Genomic DNA, 19,203 nt, shown 5'->3' on the forward strand with positions numbered 1-19,203 from the left:
AACCGAAAGGATTATGTGCCTCAAGATATTTTGAGAAAAGACTCAAGTTTAGAAACCATCATAACCTGTCAATGTTAAAATAATATTTAAAGCAAGTGTTTATTTTAACTATGACAAGGTTTTAGTGTAAATAAACCCTTCTATTTCTCAATTAGCTTTTAAGAATTATAGCCATAACAAAACTATTTACTTTAAAACATTTATTTGTTTTCTTTCTTCTTCTACCACTGCTGAACTTTCATAGTATATATATATATATATATATATATATATATATATATATTTGCTTCATCATTAAAATAGAAAAAACTATAGTTAGTTTGCATAATCCATCAAATTTGTTACAAGTATTACTTAATAGGTATTTTTCTAGTTTATAACCAATATTCGTAATTTTAATTTGTAAAAATTATAGTTTATAATACGTAGACAAAATTATATTAGCTAATAAAGCCTTCACTTTAGTAAAATAAATTCTATAATAAATATATTATTTTATAAATATATTTACGAAAGCATTTTTTTGTATGTTGTACTATTTCAATAATGTTGTTATATTTAATATTGTACAATATTACTTAAAGTATAAACTGCTTGGTAAAAACTTCTTTTTTACATTTTTAAATTTTTGAACCCTTTTTTACCATTTTTTTAAACTCACACAATTTTGGGTTTTAATCTCGCTATTTAGTAATTATAAAATCATTTTTCAACATAAATTAGCTATGTTATACTAATAGCAAACATTTTATTTTCTTGAAAAAATTGTTTTACTTATTAAAATGGCATACTTGTAACATTTGTGCTTTTATTAGTTGTTTGTTGTTATTTCAAATGATTTTCTTTGTAACTGTATTTTAAAATTGATTTTAAAGTTAATGTTTGACATAAAATTACGTAAATTTACAGTTTACTTTTTCAAAGTGGATATAATTTTATTGTATTTTAGGGCATCGATCCAACCTAAAATCATTTGTAGCTTTTTTTAGGCAAAAAGAAAGCAAATACAATTAACTAGTTTATTAATTATATATTCTTTAGCTTTTATTTACATCTTGTGAAAATATCAATAGATATATGTTAACCCAAACGGCAAATCTAGTTTCTATTTCAGAATGAAAGTCTGTATTGACACGTGTTTGTAACAATCCAGGCGTAAACTAAAACACGTGTATTTTACAGGCAGTTATTCTTTAGTTTGAAACGTGTTTTTTTTAATGTTTTAAAGTCAAATTTGATAAGTGGTTTTACATTCCCTACACAAGTTTTCAAAACATTATACGAGGATTCCGCAACAATGAAACCAATAATATTTAACAACTATTTTTGATAAATAGGAATAGTTAATTTTACGAAATGAAAGTCATTTTCGGTACGTTTTATTCAATTTGTTTTAGAAGCTTTTAAAGAGGCAACTGAATACAAGCATTACTTTATTCTGAGTTGTGCCGGCTAGGTTGTATAGATACGTATTAAATATTCAAAAGAAATTAAATTGGCTTGAAAAAAGCAAATTAAATTACGTTTCTTAGATGCATATTGCTGAAGGATGGATCAGATTTCCTATTTTAATCTTTGTTTTTATTTCATTTTTTCAAATACAACGTTATTATTTTTAACAACTTCAAGTAAAAAGCAGCAATATATTGTATCAGTGTATATTTAATGCAAGTTTTAATTAGTTGTATGCTGTTATGTTCCTTAAAAGTTATTTATCTATCTCTCTATCTATCCCTGTCAAATATGTTAAATTATGTTATGTTCATTAAAAGGTATTTATCTATCTCTGTCTCTATCCCTGTCAGTTGTTTACTCCTTATATTGATAAAAGCAAATAAGCGACAGTGATAAGTACTAAGAGTATATAACTGAGTTAACAGAATAACTGAGACAAATTGGTTTAACAAAAGAGTTTGAAGTTTTAACCAATACTTTTTATTGGAAAAAAATTAGATTTTTTTTTCTTTTTTTTTAAAGAGAACTTAAGATGTTTTAAAAATGAAAAAAATTATTATAAAATTTTTGATTTAGTTTTTTAACAAAAACTATCTTTAAAAAGAAAGGAGCTTATTTGACGAGTTTAACTTGAAACTGAAGTAAGTTTATTTTAGGTGCCCAAAGAAGTCCTCCCCGCTTCCATAAACCACACTTTCCAATTATTCGAATGAATTTCATACGAAAAATTAGAAAGAGTAGTTTATGAAATTTTTTGTTTAGTTCTTAACTTCTTGCATCTGTTTTTTACTTTACTTAAATACTTTTTTTACATTAGAAGTACACTTTGAGTCTAAGTTAAAAGGACATGAAGATTGCAGCATAGTGTTATAAACTCATTAAAATGACCTCTGTAAAAGTTTTCTTTTATATTTCAATGTTTAGTACAGCTAATGCTTCTTCGATACATAGAGCAGTTCTTTCGACTAATATGTCTTTGAGACCCCGCATCCAAATCCATTGGTTCATGAACTTTTTGGTTTCTGAACAAAAATTTCTTTAAAAAAATATCACTATTAAATCTTGCACAGTAGCAACTTTTATATTTTATTTTGCTGCTAATACAATTATAAAAAGTAATCATGCACAATAAAACGTTTTCAATTAAAAAGAAAAGTTTTCAAAAAGCAAAAGAAACGATTTATATAACGGACAGGGGCTCAAAGTGTATGTGGATGACCAGAGATTCAACAATCTTGTCAAAAAGCACCTATGTGGCCGTTAGCAGGTGTAAAGTAAGTAACAGTTTTTATAAAAGTTTCATAAAACTTTGTTAATATAATAATAATCTCCGTTATATATGTAAAACCAAAGACAGTAAATAGAATAAATTTCTATAAATAAAAAAAACAAACTGAATTTAACAAAAAAGTTTGTCAAATTTTAAAACTTTCGATTGAATTCAACATTTATTTTTTCATATGAAAATAAAATGAATTTACTGAATTTACCATATTGAAATTTATAAATTAAAATTTTAAACTCTATTGTTTATATTTAGTTAACTCAAGAGGTAATGTTGTGTAAGTCTCCCATTAGATCTCAAAATATAGCTATTGTTTAAGTTTAATTTCAAAGTTTTACAGTGCGAAATAGTTAAATTTATTAATATGTTTAGAATATGTGATATAATCTTTTTATTTCATCCCTTACATTTTTCCGATTATTAACTTTGCATGCTTAAATCTATTTAATCAGAAGGTTGAGTTCTAGCCGAAGCAATGTTAACATAATTAATTATAGTTATAGACTAGGCTAAAATATTTTAGTTTTAGACTTCAACTTTATGAGAAATTTATGAGTCGACTAATTCTGCACATCGTGTCAATTCTTTTGTTTATTTTTGACTCGATGTATATTGCATAAGGAAGAAAAGATAAGTTTTATTTATAAAAATGTTATAGGTACTTTTAAAATTTCTGTTCTTAATTTGTTTATTATGTATAAACTGAGCTTGCAGTTTAAACAGCATGTCTTTTTCTTGTGTTTATTGATAGCGTGTTTGCTCTGAACTATTTATTCACTTTTATCAGAACAATATTTGTATCTCCATATTGCTGAATAATATAACTATTGGGCATAAACAAAATAGTATAATCAGCATACACAGTTTATTTTAATTTTGAAGTATATTACGGCAGTCATTTATATAAATTCGAAATATTAGACGGCAAACAATTGAAACTTCAGGCACAATCATTGTACCAGAATCCGTATTGGCTTCATACGTTTTCAGTTATTAAGCGAGCATTTAGCCTGGAAAAATGAATTGTTTGTTCAAGGATAACAGTTTATCTTTTTTTAAAGTATAAAGTGTCTAAAATATCCAACAATTCTGTGACATTTAAGCTAGTATTTTGTCAAATGCAGTCTCTTCAATGGCAGATTTTATAATTAGCTGAACGGTATATGCGGAATATAGAAGTTGTTTGAAGGGAAAACTTGATACAACCTTTACAATATTTTTACCGTTATCAGAACGAATAGAAATTTTTTTTCAAATAATACCCATTTATTAACAATATTTATGAAGTGGGTTGTCACTGGTGTGTTGGTCCAATGTTTCATGAACACCTTAGACAAATTAGTTCAGCATCTAGTTTTTATCTATAAAAGGGCATTTTAAATCAACGCATCTGACATTACCTATTGAAAACTAACGGTTTCAGGTAACTGCTATACTAGTAGCCATGTTTACGAGGTCTATTTTCTTTTTCTTCTCATCTTTATAGAAAGTCCGCATTTTTTTTTCAACTGTGATTTGACAAGAAAGATTTTATCTGAATTTGGACGTTGCTGTTCGAAGGGCGTCCCTCAAACCTGGATCTCTAACAATGTTGAGTGGTTGATGGCAACTGGCAACCCAGCAAACAACAGCTACCGTAATTTCCTTTGATTTGATTGCAGACGTAAGTTTATTTACGCCATTTTGTGATTTAATACTGTCACAAATTGTAAGATGTTTTGACGAACTCGCAATCATGCTTTAACTTTTACTAGTAGTTGCAAAAAACGCAGGTTTACTGTTTAAATGATACTGAAAAGTCATTAGACTTTGGTGATATGCAAATTGCTTTGAACAATATTTACAGATAATCAATTTTTTTAACTTGTCTTTAAAAAAAAGTCTCCGTTGAGGATAGATTGATTGCCGTTGGAACCAATAACTTGAACTAATAACAAACAAATTTCGTTGGATAATATATTAAAACTTTTGAAGTTTATTTAATTGAAAAAATAACAAAGCAATGAAAATAATTTTAAAAAGAAAAAGTATAAGTTTAGAGACACAAATTTGAGACATATACTACAAAACAGCATCATAACGTGAGTTAACATTAATTAGAAATAACCTAAATGTATTGAGATTTCATTAATGCTCAAAAATTAATTTTAATGCTAATCATATTTAGAATCGCCAAAAAAAAATGATGATCCTATCTAATCTAATTGTTAAAAAAAATTAGTTAGTTAAAAATTTAGTTAGAAAAATTGATATGCGTTGATTTTTTTAGCTTGCGTTAAATTATTATCACATGAATACGTTTTTAACGTGTTAACTTTGCAAGTCGTAAAATTTAAATATAATATTTATCGAATAAAAACACTAAGACAATATATATCATATTTAATTAGAATGTCATGTAAAGATTTTTTTTTTAACTTTTTATCCTAGCTTTGGTAACTTAAGTTTATGTTCCCGATAATGCACAATTTTTACTATTGTTAACAATTTTATTTATAATAAAATCTTAAAAAGTTTTACAAGATTACAAGGAATATATAACACGTATACAATGACAATGTTTTTAACTATTCGATTTGTTTTTTTTTTAATTTTGGTAAAATAAAATACCCTAACAAGCTTATATGAATACTTCTCTCAAATATGAAAACAAACAGGTGATCAAAGTACCTTAGGAGACGAATGCAATTTTATCATATGAGCAGTCTAAATATACCAGATTTTCGGGTTACTTTTATTTTTTCTCTGAAACTTTTTCTTATTTGATTGGTTTCAGCAAGCAAGTCCTAATAACAAAATATAATTTTACCTTTTAACGTTACATACTTTTTTAAGATTTTAACTTCATGCTTTATAATCCAAAATCTTCTTAACTATTGTTTCGGTTTATTTTTATCTTTAACTCCAGTTGGTGCGCTTTTTTAACTTTTATCTTCTTTATATCTAATTACTCTCGTAACAATTTTGTAGTTTTCTTTTATTTATAATTTGCTTTGAGTAATTTTAATTTATCCATAGGTTTTTAATTGCCATTTTGTAAAAATAATCAATATCTAATTATTAGATTTCTCAAAAATGTGTCATTATATATAATGACATTTTCTTTTAAATACCTAATATAAAGATTACTTGGTTTACTATTGTTAAAGGAATGGTGGATTTCAAGTTTTATATATAAAATGATTTGATACAAAAAATAATGTTGTAATTATTTCATTAATTAAATATACTTTCATATAATAAACGACGAGCGAAACATTTGTAAATAACTAAAAAAAGACTTTAATTTAAATATGAATGAACACAATGTTGCATGTAGTTTTATGTATACCTTTAAACTTTTCTCTTCAGGGTAAAATGCTTTATTATGTACTATTGACATTACTTATTACTGGATGTAGATGCAACCTTATCGTTGAGATTGATAGCATCAACGGGAATGATAGCATTGCTTGTACTAATGGTACAACAAAATCACCTTGCAAAAGCTTAAACTACGTTTTTGAAAATATTAAAAATATGAGCTATTCAACATTAAAGATTTTAAAAGGAGAGCATATACTTTTTACAGAGATTCGGGTAAATGGTATTTTTTCAATGGAAATTGTTTCTTTTGGCAACGCTTTGCTCAAATGCGTTAATTCATCTGGACTAACATTTATTTCTTCAAGTAATGTTACTGTACGGGGAGTTACACTTAAACATTGCGGTGCAAAACATAACAAGATTGAATACAAAAACAAAGGAAACTTTTATCATTCTTTCATGAGCACAGCAATTTGTTTTATTAAATGCAAAGATGTTGTTATAGATAATGTTGTTTTCCAAGAAAATGAAGGTGTTGCTCTTGCTTTCTTTAATGTTGGCAATACCGTGCAAATTTACCAATCATTTTTTATTTCTAATGTGAATTATTTAACAAAAGAAAATATATCAGTGGGTGGTGGGGTGTATGTGGAAATATCCAATTACACAAGTTTAAATTCATTTATTAATACAGATACTAAATACCTTATTAAAAAATGTAATTTTTCAAACAATTTCTTAGTCAGTGGATTAAAACAAACAGATATGTCCACCAAAGTCCAAAAAAATATATATGCTAGAGGCGCTGGTCTCTCAATTGTGTTAAAAGAAGATGCAAGAAGAATTTTTTTAAACATTATTGATTGTTTATTTATTAACAACACTGCTGTTTGGGGAGGAGGTATGTTTTTATATTTAGCAGAAAAATCCGAAAACAACTCACTGTTATTAATTGGCTGCTTATTTGAAGCAAATATAGCCGTTTTAGCAGGTGGCGGTATTCGTATTTATGAGGAATCTAAACAAATAACATTGTTGAAAGAAAATAGCATTAAACTAGAAAACATATTGTTCAAAAAAAACTCAGCCATATGGGGAGGAGGAGTCTCCATAAAAGGTGCAACACAAAATAAGTATGAGAGTTTGACAACTAATACCATATTTGAAAGATGTGTTTTTGATGAAAACTATGGCACTGTAGGTTTTGCAATTGGCCTTCACACACGAAATTTTAAAACAAAGATATTTGATAGAGGAGTTTCATATCGGGTTATTATGAATAATTGCTTATTTAATAAAAATCAAATGACTTTATCTGAAGATAAAAAAGTCAGAGGTCAAGGTTGTATTTACTTCAAAGAAGCATTTCTAGTGCTTACTGGAAACAATAGTTTTACATGTAACCAAGGAACAGCTGTTGTGTTGGAATCTGCATCTTTAACCTTTGGAAGCTCTAGTTATTCTTTATTTCAAAATAATACGGGAACAGAAGGAGGTGCAATTGCTTTGTATGGAACGTCATGGTTAGAACTAGAAAAAAAGTGTAGCCTATTGTTTGAACGAAATTCGGCATTGCGAAGAGGAGGTGCATTATTTGTTAAACATGCTGGTCCTCCTCGAGTTGGCTTTCAAAATACAGAATTACAATCTTCTCCATGTTTTATACGCTACAATGATATGAATACTTTTGAATGGCCTGTTAATATAACTTTTCGTGAAAACTATGCTCCACCAAGTTCAGGGAAATCTATATACGCTTCAACATTACAGTATTGTCGCTCCGATGGCGAGAGTCGCATGAACTCAACAGCTCTAGCTTGGCCTTTTATAAAATACGAGAGTGTCGGAACAGATCCAGAAATTGTAACAAGTCCCATAGAACTAAACTTTAATAAAGAACAATGGAACGTTTCACCATTTTTCTCATTTTCAACAGATGTCCACCAATTAGATGAACGCGGACAAAGTGTTTATGGTTCAGTAAAAATAGATATAAATAGCGAAAATAAATCTGTGACTTTAGATCCTCCAAACTACGATTTTATTGTGAGAGATAAAATATCCAAACTAAAGATATTGGGAAAAACACTATCAAAGTTTTCTGTGACACTGATTACTAATAACGATCAACTTGTTGTTTCGCCAACATATAATGTTTCTTTAAGTTCATGCTTACCAGGCTTTCGCCTTAAGGGAAATAAATGTGTTTGCATGGATGCCGAGGTGGGAGATGTAGTTCATTGTTTAGAAAATGGAACTGTGTATGTTTTACGAGGCAGGTGGGGTTATGTAAATAGTAAAACCAGTTTGCTTGAAACTGTAGTCTGTCCACAATCATATTGCAAATGCCATATTGGTATCGAAGAATATTTATGCCAATTTAATGTAAAAGAACAATGTTCTAAAAATCGTCGAGGAAGACTTTGTAGTCAATGTGCTGAAGGGTATAGCGTAGCTTTTTTTAACGAAGATTGCAAAATCTGTACTACAAATTGGTGGTTTGTCCTTTTTCTAGGTATAGCTATAGTTGTATCTTTTTTTTTAATTCTTGCTCTCAGCCTTATTGACGTGGATGAGTTTTTTGGATATTTTAATGTTTTCTTTTATTGGTATCAAATGATTGATCTGATTATTCCTGTAAACGTACAGCTTACTCGATGTTCACTGTTTATAATTGGTATTTTCTCATTAAATGGAACTGGTGGTAACACAGGAATTTGTTTATTTAACGGACTTAATAACTTATGTAAAATTTTCCTAAATTATGTACCAACTGGTATATTTCTTATAACTGCATTTGCACTGCCTTTTGACTGGTTACCGAAATGTTTTTGCTGTAATATGTATGAAAATTTATTGGATGAGGAAACTCATAAGATGCGGAAAACATCCCGTGGGAAAATAATAAGCTTTGTAATTGTGGTAACCTTTTCTCAGATTATTATAGTTTCTATTAGACTTCTTCATTTCGTTGAAATTGATGGTCAGTATTATTTATACAAAGCAGCCTTTGCTAGGTTCTGTCAATACCCTCATATATTCTTTGCATTATTTGCTGTGTTTCTTTTGGCTGCTATGTTTGTATTCACATTACTTTTAGTTATCGGTCCTAAAAACATTTTGTTAACAAAATTTAATATTGTTGGTAATTTTTATTTTAAATACCTTGCTCCAGTTTTTGATGCGTTGAAGAGCTGCTTTGATAAATTTGAGTTAATTGGGAACGATAATAGCAAAAAAGAAGAAGAAACAAGAGAGAGCTCAAAAACACAGCGAGGATTTGCAATTTTTTATTTCATCCTCAGAGTTTTAATGATTATTTTTTCTGTTATTGCTCCTAACGAAATTATTAAGCTTTCTCTCTTTTTGTTGGTATCTGTTATATCTCTAGCAGTTTTTGCCTCATTTCAGCCTTACAGGGAGCGTTGTTTTAACATTTGGAATACGCTCGCCTTAACTTTTATGTGTATTGCTACCTTAATAAGTTTAGTTCTAAGCGTTCCGTTTTCTGCAAGTCAGACTCTTTTGTATATTATTAAAATATTGTTCGAAATTATTATTTGGTTGCCGTTTGTAACTTTAATTACAAGGATTGGTTGGACGTGGCCAAAACTTCTGGATAAAAGGTTTTCAAAAAGTTCCAGTTTAAAAGAGGAAAACGGTATGTTTTGTTTTAATTATATGGTAAAACTATCAACCATTTCGTGTTAACTGCTTTAATATTTTTTTTATATAACAAACGTTTAATTTTGAATTGAACTTTATATTTTTTTTATGTGTGAAACTTTTAAATCAAGAGTTTAATTTTGAACTTTTGAGTTTTATGTTTTTTTCTTTTTTCTAAAACAGTTACATAAAGTTGAAGTTCGTATACTACTTCTAACAGATTAATAATTATTAATATGACGTTGGGGTGATTTTTATAAAATATTTATAAAGTTTACAGCGGTTTACAGCGTTTAAGAAAACAAAAAATGAAATTAAAAAATTATTATACGTATATTAACAATAATTAAATTTATAAAATAAATCAGCTTCATAAAGCTAACTTGTTTTATTAATTTATATTAATGATTATAAATACAGTAGAGTTAATGTTTATTGTCGTTGTAGTTATGATATATGTATAACACAATTTTAAAGTTGGCACTGCAAAATTGCATATTTTGAATATGGAACGACAATAAAATGAACTGAACAATTTGTTGCTTTGTTTTTATATGTGCGGCCCACTCTTGTTCAGAATATTTTGGTTTTACCCACCAACCGACTCGGGTTAATTAAGGAAACGAAATTTATAAACTTTGTTACTGGATTAATCATAATTCTCTTTCAATGTTTTACTTACTATGCAAGTTAACTATTTAAAGCAGGGGCGTGCAACCGAAATCAGTGGGTGGGCAAAAATAAAATTTACTAAGGTGGAAGCACATATAAAAATAAAGCAACAAATTATTTAAAATATTATATTACCGTGCAATATCAAAAATATGTATTTTTAAAGCGCCTGCTGCGACTGTACAAACAAGTTTTGTTACACATATATCATAACTACAGCAACAATAAACATTACCTATGCTGTATTTATAATCATCCTTAACACCTTTTTTCCTCCCTAATCACGAGGGTTAAAATATTATTATTACATTTATACTATAAAGATTTATGGTGATTTTGTCACAATTATTTTGAAGTAAATATGATTATTTTAAACTTAATATGATATTTGTTTTTGTATATTATTGCAGATTTTGTTGATATTAACGGATCGTCGACGCGCATTGTACTTATTGTACTAACGCTGAACGCTGAACGCTGCCTAATTTTTTTTCCAAAATAAACCTGTTAAACCATGTTTAACAGGTTTAATTTGGAAAAAAAAATTACGCAGCGTTCCAAATTTTAATTTAATGCACATTGCCAATGGCCTATACTATGCAAATTTATTATCGGCAATATATATTTGATAATAATCAACCTTATGTCTTTCCTAAAGATATTTTAGCTCAATGTTTGATTGAAATTCTTTTACCTCCATTCTTGGACGCGCTAATTTCACCTCTACTCTAAATGGAGCTAAGAATATTTAGAAGGTTTTCTCAAACTATTGCTTGAATGAGAATCTAGTTGTGAATTCTTCAAGTATTTTTGTAGTTTTAGTTGAATATTTCACTAATATACTGTTTTGCAAACTAAGTTAAACATTATGGATGATAGAACTTTAAATGCATTGTTAGCTTTCGTTTTCTGAATAAACAATGTCTTAATTATGTTGCTTTACAATTAATGAAAACTTTTAATTTTAATTTATAACTTTTTAAAATATATAAAAATAATTTGTAATGTTCTATGTTTCAATAGTATATAGTGAAAATGACTAAAACTATATCGACAGATAAAAGCTTCCATTGGGCAGCAAACAGTTTTACAAGGGCCGCGGGGTTGGCGTGTCTGATTGTTAATGTTATGAAAACTTTATTTTAACTTATTTAATGAAACTTGTTAAAACGAGTAATTGATTCACACGTCTACGTACATAGACGTGCAAACCAAATACGGGTAAAATTTGTTGCGCTAGGAGTGATCTGAATAAAGTGGGAGAGGAACCGCTTGCTGGTGTATTTTTTTTGTTTTTTTTTTGTTTCTTACTGTTTATATATAACAAAAAAGTAGAATAAATTGGTAAAGATATAGACGTGCTCTGAACATAAAGTTAACCTCATTTAAATGTAATCTAAAAAAAAATAAAAAAAATTCTTTCTTACCTTTTGTTTCAGCTAAGCTGTTTAAAACATCAACATAGTTTTAAATTTTTGCTGACTTATGTTTTATTAAAAGATGTATTAAAACGATTAAGCCAGTTTTTTTCTGTTGTCTGTTGTCAAAGGTAAAAAAGTTTTTATTAATTCTAATTTGATGAAAGACCTATCTCCTTTTGGCTCTGTAGTGGAAGCATTAGAGAGTACTCTTTCACAAACACATAGAGGGGGAGTATAGTTTGAAGCCCTTTTTGTATATATTTAAATAAAAATTAAAGTTTATTAAATTCTTCTTCATTAAAAATGCTTGTTAAGACATTGCATATTTTATAATATATCCTAAGTTCCTCTTATGAGCACATACGTCATTAGAATAATTGTTTGAAACGATTTCAGCTTGAGTTTTTAAAAACATTATTCGACTCTTTCTATCTTTTCGTAAACTAATTATTGTGGAAAATGCGTTGATATTTTTCTCTATATTTACTTGAATGCTACTAATATCTAATCGAAGTCTATCATATGTGGTTATGAAAACATCAACTCTAAATTTTATTTCAAGATTTTGGAATGGCTGTTTATTTGAAATATCATCAAAATGAGGTTTTTTTTCTTTCTTAAATTTATTTTAAATTCTTTTGTTTATCTTAAAGAGGTAATTTACAGTCTAGTAATAGATCATTCAAAGAATCTTTGTTCCTTTGGATTTCTAGTGCTAATTGTTAAAAATAAACTTTAATGTATAGTTAGTGTTTTGAAAGGGCATTGTATTAGGAAAAATAACTTGAAGATGCTTCAGTTATTTTAGTTATTATAACATTGTATTTTTCACACATGTCTCCTGCATTTTCACAACCTTGACTCCTGCAAAATGATAAATCTAAATTACATTCTACCATCATTTCTTCTGTTTTGTTTGCAATATAATCAACTTTTTTTTGAGTCAACCATTGTGAAAAATTTTTCTTATATATCCCAAGTTCCTTTATTCTCAAAAACGCATCTTACTAGAATACAATTGTTCTTTGTGTGAGATGTCTGTTTTTTATTATTTTGTTATTAAGGTGCACCAAGAAGACAAATAGGTTCTACAGAGCACCGCGGATGAGCATTTAAAAAAGAAAATCATTCCTTCTGCAATTTTACACACAGTTTTCATAGCATCTAATAGTAGACAAAATTACCTTGACTTGCCATAACAGTTATTAAAATATCTCGTCAATTTAATGACGTATTATATCTTTATGTTTTATATGGATGACTAAATAATAATGAAACAGCAAGGAAGTTGCGTGTTTATGCATTTTTTGACGTTTAAACAATTATTTTAAAAAATTTAGTTTTTGCAAAAAAATGTTTTCCTGATAAATTTTTAAAATTGTTTATAGCATTGGCTCCGGTTTAAATAATCTTTCTAATATAAAAAATAATCTGAAAAATAATACGCACTGCTCAAAATATCTAATAGATTTATCAAAGTATAAGTTATTTATAATATAAATATTTTATTCATACTTACTATGATACAAACAGAACCTTAATCTTTTACTTTTCATAAATTGACTGAAAAATAATTAGAGCATACAGAGAGTGTACCTACATTGACTGACAAATAGATAAAATATGCAAGGAGTTTACATAGAGCGACTTAAAGATAGATATACCTTTTCTTAAGTCGCTGTAAGTTCACGCCTTGCATGTTCTATAGAATATGATTAGATTGCCGCTAGATTGACTCAGGGTTTTGGTTTGGGCAGGCAATCTATCAAGTTCAAAATAATTTTTTATTGAATAATTTTAATTTTTGCGAGAGATTTTTTCCTTGGGGAATTTTTTTCAGGAGGATTTTTTCCGTGGGGATTATTTCCAGTGTGATATAATCCAGCAGTGTTTTTTTTTGGAGCCTAACATTTATGCGTTATAACATAATCTTTAAATTGAATTAAAAACTCCAAATTCTAGTACAAAAACATCAATATTTATTCATCATTTAGTGGTCATCCTGTTTCGCTTTGCGTATTAATTGTTTAATGCGTCAGAGAAACATCGCTCACTTGGTTCACTGACAGCAGGTGCACATAAAATCATTGTTGAATTACAATACAATATTGGAAACACATGTTGATTTCATGCTAGAAGTGTAAAATTTTTTTTTTCAAATCTTGTTGTTCTTTTATTATCGCAAAACGCTAACTTTTTTATTTGATACTTAAAAAATTTAACAAGTAAATACTTGTAACACGTCGTTTTACAGCGGTTCTCATGACAAAACTGTACGGTTTTCTACGAGTTTCCGCGTTTTTTTTTTAATATTTATATTAAAAATCTTCACTGGTAGTTATTTATATTATTATGTTTTAGCTTTTAAGTTTTATAAAATATTAACGAAATGTTTTGAAATGTAATAAAGAACGAATATATACATAATAATACATATATATACATAATAATAATACATATATATACATAACAAATATATACATAATAAATATATATACATAATAAATATATACATATATAAATATATATATATATGTATATATATATATATATATATATATATATATATATATATATATATATATATATAAATATAAATATATATACAAAAATAGATATTTTCTATATAATACTTTATAATCAATAACATCAAATCACATAATAGTCACATAAATAGATAATATATAATCGTATACATATAGAAAATATTTTGTCAAATATATTCAATGATTTTTTTTTGGAGCCATCATTTTCATCTTAAAATGATAACTTAAAACTTTTTGATTCGTTTGTAATCTTTTAAACTACTTTAGAAACTATTTTAGAAACTTTTTTTTGTCTTCACTAATTTTAAATATTTTTTTTTTTTACTTTCAATGGAATTGAAATCTTATGTAATTTGTGTCCGAAAAATTTGTATTAAAAACAAGTTAATATGTAGTTCATATGAATCTTTGTAATTTGCAATGGTTCAAACAAATACAATTTTTATAGCGCAATTAAGGTAGAGATTTCACTTTTTTCTTATTTAGTAACTATTTAGTCTCTTTTTCAAGGTACTTAAAATAATTAAAAATTATATTGCAATGAGTTTATTTTTTTTTTTTTTTCACATCTTAAATCAAGTGAAGGATGTGATTTCTTTCGACACCTTGTTGCATTCGACTTTCTTCTAATAAATTATTAAGTTAAGTAAGATCAGTTGAAAAATGTAACAATTTTTCTGCACTTGGTTAATGCTTTTGTAATGAAAAAGAATTTAGATGAACTACTTTTTTACCTTTTACTTAAACTGTGAAATCGCAAACAAAACTGACGAAATTGGTATTTTCAGAAATGAAATGCGCTGTTGCTGATATATAGCTATAGTTTTAACAGGTGTCCACTCATCAGTAGTAATAAATAAAACTTTATTTGACAATAATTTTGACTTCAAAAGTTCAACTTTTCCTCAATACAAATCAATTACAAGAGTTCTTATTTTTTTTCTGCAAGGCACTTTTTACTTTGGATTTAAAAAAAAAACAACTTCTTTAGAGGCATTGCTTTTTACTAAAATAAATGGGCTATAATAAATGTTAAAAGGCTTCTATTAATCTTATAGCTTTTTTTGTTATTGAGGAGCTACTTACAGAGAAATAAGTATCCGAACAAAACATTTTATTGTAAAAAATAAACTTTGTCAGGTTATTTCAGAAAAACATATGTTTTTGATAAATACTTTTAGAATTATTCTAATCGCAAATTTAATTACGATTTTATGTTGCAAAAAACTAATCAACGGAAATTAACTTGCGTTGCTAAAATTGAGAGTTAAAATTTCAATGAAAAATATTTATCCGAACATGTTGTTTTGTAAACGAAGTTTTGAAATTGATTATTAAAAAAGTTTTTAAACCAATGGTGTTAGAAATATTGTTATTTTACAACGAGTAATTTTTAATAAGTGACTGATATTTTTTTAAATTCATATGATTTACCATTGATATCATCAAGTATGGGAGTTAAAATCAAGGAATGGTCCCAAGCTCAGCGCAATTTGGTTATTGACTTGTTTAAGCAAGGTAAAACGTTTAGGTCAATAAATAAAGCGACTGGAATGGCATTAGGAACTATCAGCGATCTGATTAAAAAGTATAATGTTGGGATATGTGCAAAATCAGCCCAGATTCGGAGCAAAGCGTAAAACAACATCAAGAATAGATCGACAAATTGTCAAGATGGGGCAAAAAAACCATTTTTTATCAGCACCAAAAGTGTAAAGCCTCCTTGAAAAAGATTTTGGGTTAAAAGTGAGCTCATGTACTATTCGAAATCGTTTGAGAGAAAGTGGATTCAAAGCAAGAGTTCCACGCAAGAAATAATTCCTTTCAAAAATCCATCGAAAACGAAGACTTGCATTTGCTAAAAAATATGTAAATATGCCGGTATCATTCTGGAGGAAAGTTTTGTGGACGGAAAAAACAAAATTTAATCTTGTAAAGTCCGATGGAGCTCAAAAAGTATGGAGAAAAAAAGGGGAAGCATTCACACTCAGTTGTATCGAGGCACAGTAAAATTTAGTGGAGGCATTTTTATGGTATAGAGATCGATGGCTTGGAACGGAACAGGAAAACTGGAGTTTATTGATGGAAATATGGACTCTGGGGTCTGTGTTAACATTCTCAATAAAAATCTTCTGGCTTCAACTAAAAAACTGTGATTAGGAAAACATTTTATCTTCCAACAAGACAATGACCCTAATTATACGTCAAAGAAAGCAAAAGAGTTTTTTATCCGAAAGCAAATTGAGTTACTTGAATGGCCTGCGCAAAGTCCAGATCTCAATCCAATTGAACATCTCCGGGCTATTCTGGATTAAAAATGTGGCACACGATGTTTAAAAAGAAAAGAAGATTAAAAAATCATGCTCCAAGAAGCTTGTGCTGATAGCGACTCAAATACGACAAAGAAATTAGTTGAATCGATGCCATGTCGACTTGCAGAAGTCATAAAAGCTAAAGGCGGTCCAACTCGATATGAAAAACTCATAAAAACAATTACTCGGAGAAACGTTAATTTTTAAGCCTTAATCTTTAAAATTTTGTTCTGATACTTATTTAAAGCTAAAAAATTGCATAGTTTAAATGTATCTTAATTTTTTATCAATTAAATATTATTACTGATATTTTTTGCATAGATATATATATATATATATATATATATATATATATATATATATATATACATATATATGTAAATATATATATATATATATATATATATATATATATATATATATATATATATATATATATATATATATATATATATATATATTAGTAATAGAAAATAACTTAACAAAATTTTTTTCCATTTAACACTGTGTTTCATCAAAAAAGATTCTACAGAAGTGGATGAGTAGTTTTGGTTTAGTCTGTTATTAATTGAAATCGGGATTTATTTTAGAACTTGGGGAGGATGGGTAGAGTTAATGTTAAAAGTTCATCGTTTGGTTTTTTGAAAGGCTTATATGAATTTTCAGAGAGGTTAAATGTGACTTTTTAGGGGCTTTTTCATGAGAACTAGTAATATTGTCGCGTAAAATTTTTTCATAGTTTTCTGTTGTGAGTTGGTAAATATTATTTGTTTTATCAGCAAAAACCAAAATATTTGGGTTTGATTTAATTTTTTTAACATCTAACCTTAATTCTGTTTGAAATTCGTTTTTTATAGGGCGAAACTTGATTGTTTTAATTAAATGTAATAGGTCATTTTCAAAATTTTTCAAATCAGGTATAAAAGGTGGGGTACTTTTTGTTTTAAATCCATAACTATCATTATTATTAAATGTATCATCTGTTTTTGTATTTGGTTTTAAGAAAAAATGGGCTTTCCAACGAATTCTTATAATAAAATGCTCAACTTTTTCAATCAAAGAAATAGTATAACTTTTTTCATCTAGTATAGGTATATTTTTCAACGAGTAAGTGAAATTATTAGTTTCCATATTTACACGGAATGTTAAAATACAATTAAGAGTGCTCAACAAATGTTAATAAGGAGCCTAATATATATTTAAACGACTTTAAAAAGTATTCTACACAATAGAGTGCTCAATGTTCTTAAAAGAACAAAGCAATTATATTAGTAATAGAAAATCAATTAACAAAAATTTTTTCCATTTAACACTGTGTTTCATCAACAAAGATTCATCAGAAATGGATGATCAAATTAATAAAACTTCAATTTATACCTAAATTAAATTACAGAAAGTTGCAAATGTCTTAACTACTGTAAATTTTCACACATTTGTGGAATTTGCTGACACTATTATAAAAAGAATTCTTTAGAAATGATTACTTATGCTATTTTTTTAAAATGTTTTTTTAAAAAGGGTACTTAATGTTAATATTATTTGAACTCATTTATTTTTATAGTTTTTTAGGAGAAACTTATTTTCGTGCCTACATTTAGAAATTAATTTCGATCTTTAGTTTAATAAGCATTCTTGATTTGCATGTGTAATTATTTCAAATTTTTCTTGGAGGCATAGTATGCATTATTTGGAAATATTGTTATATGCAGGCGCTGTTTTAAGGATAGACCAATTCAGTATAAAATCATCAATATTTTTTTCTATTAATTCCCATATATATTTTGACAGCATGGTGTCTTTTGAATACTTTTTATTCTTGAAAGATTGCTTATGATTGGCAAAACGTTTTTTCCACTTCACCCTCTGTTATGCCAATATATTGTTTATCAGGTACATTCTTAGAGGAAACAACACATTTATATACCACATTTTTTGATAAACAACTTCCACTCATTGGACAATTGATTTTTTGTTTACAATTACAATTTTCTGTAGTTTTTTCATTTAGGATTTTTTTTTTGTTTAACAAAACTTTATTGTGACCTTTTATAATTGTGGTTTTTGCTGATAAAACAAATAATATTTACCAACTCACAACAGAAAACTATGAAAAAATTTTACGCGACAATATTACTAGTTCTTATGAAAAAGCCCCTAAAAATTTGGAAGAGGCAATTAATTTAGAAGCGCAAAGTATTGCTAAAAAAATAAACCTTGATAATAGAATCGAATCAACTGCCCCTGCCCAAGCCTTCGTAACACTAAAAGACCATAAACCAAATTTTCAAAACAAACTTCCTTGTAGGTTATTGGTTCCCTCAAAAAGTGAGATTGGACATATAAGCAAAATTAAATTGGACAAAATTAATAATATTCTTAGAAATAAATTAAATTTGCAACAGTGGAAAAATACCACTGATGTTATAAATTGGTTCTCCATAATCGAAAATAAAAATGACTGCACATTTATTCAATTTGATATTAATGATTTTTACCCCTCAATAACCGCAGATATTTTAGATAAGACTATTGAATTTGCA

At 27.4% G+C, this 19,203-nt stretch overlaps 1 protein-coding gene across 1 annotated transcript in view; it reads left to right on the forward strand.

Moving 5' to 3' along the window:
• Positions 1-2,296: 2,296 nt before the first annotated feature.
• Positions 2,297-19,203, forward strand: part of LOC136089367 (uncharacterized) — a 26,074-nt gene continuing 9,167 nt past the window's right edge. The window contains exons 1-2 of the mRNA XM_065815337.1: positions 2,297-2,729; positions 6,092-9,707. Of these exons, the coding sequence (XP_065671409.1) occupies positions 2,577-2,729; positions 6,092-9,707 (3,769 nt within the window). The 5' untranslated portion in view covers positions 2,297-2,576. The remainder of the gene's footprint in view (positions 2,730-6,091; positions 9,708-19,203) is intronic.

The sequence above is a fragment of the Hydra vulgaris genome, chromosome 13 (assembly GCF_038396675.1).
Source record: "Hydra vulgaris chromosome 13, alternate assembly HydraT2T_AEP".
NCBI classification, from domain to species: Eukaryota; Metazoa; Cnidaria; class Hydrozoa; order Anthoathecata; family Hydridae; genus Hydra; species Hydra vulgaris.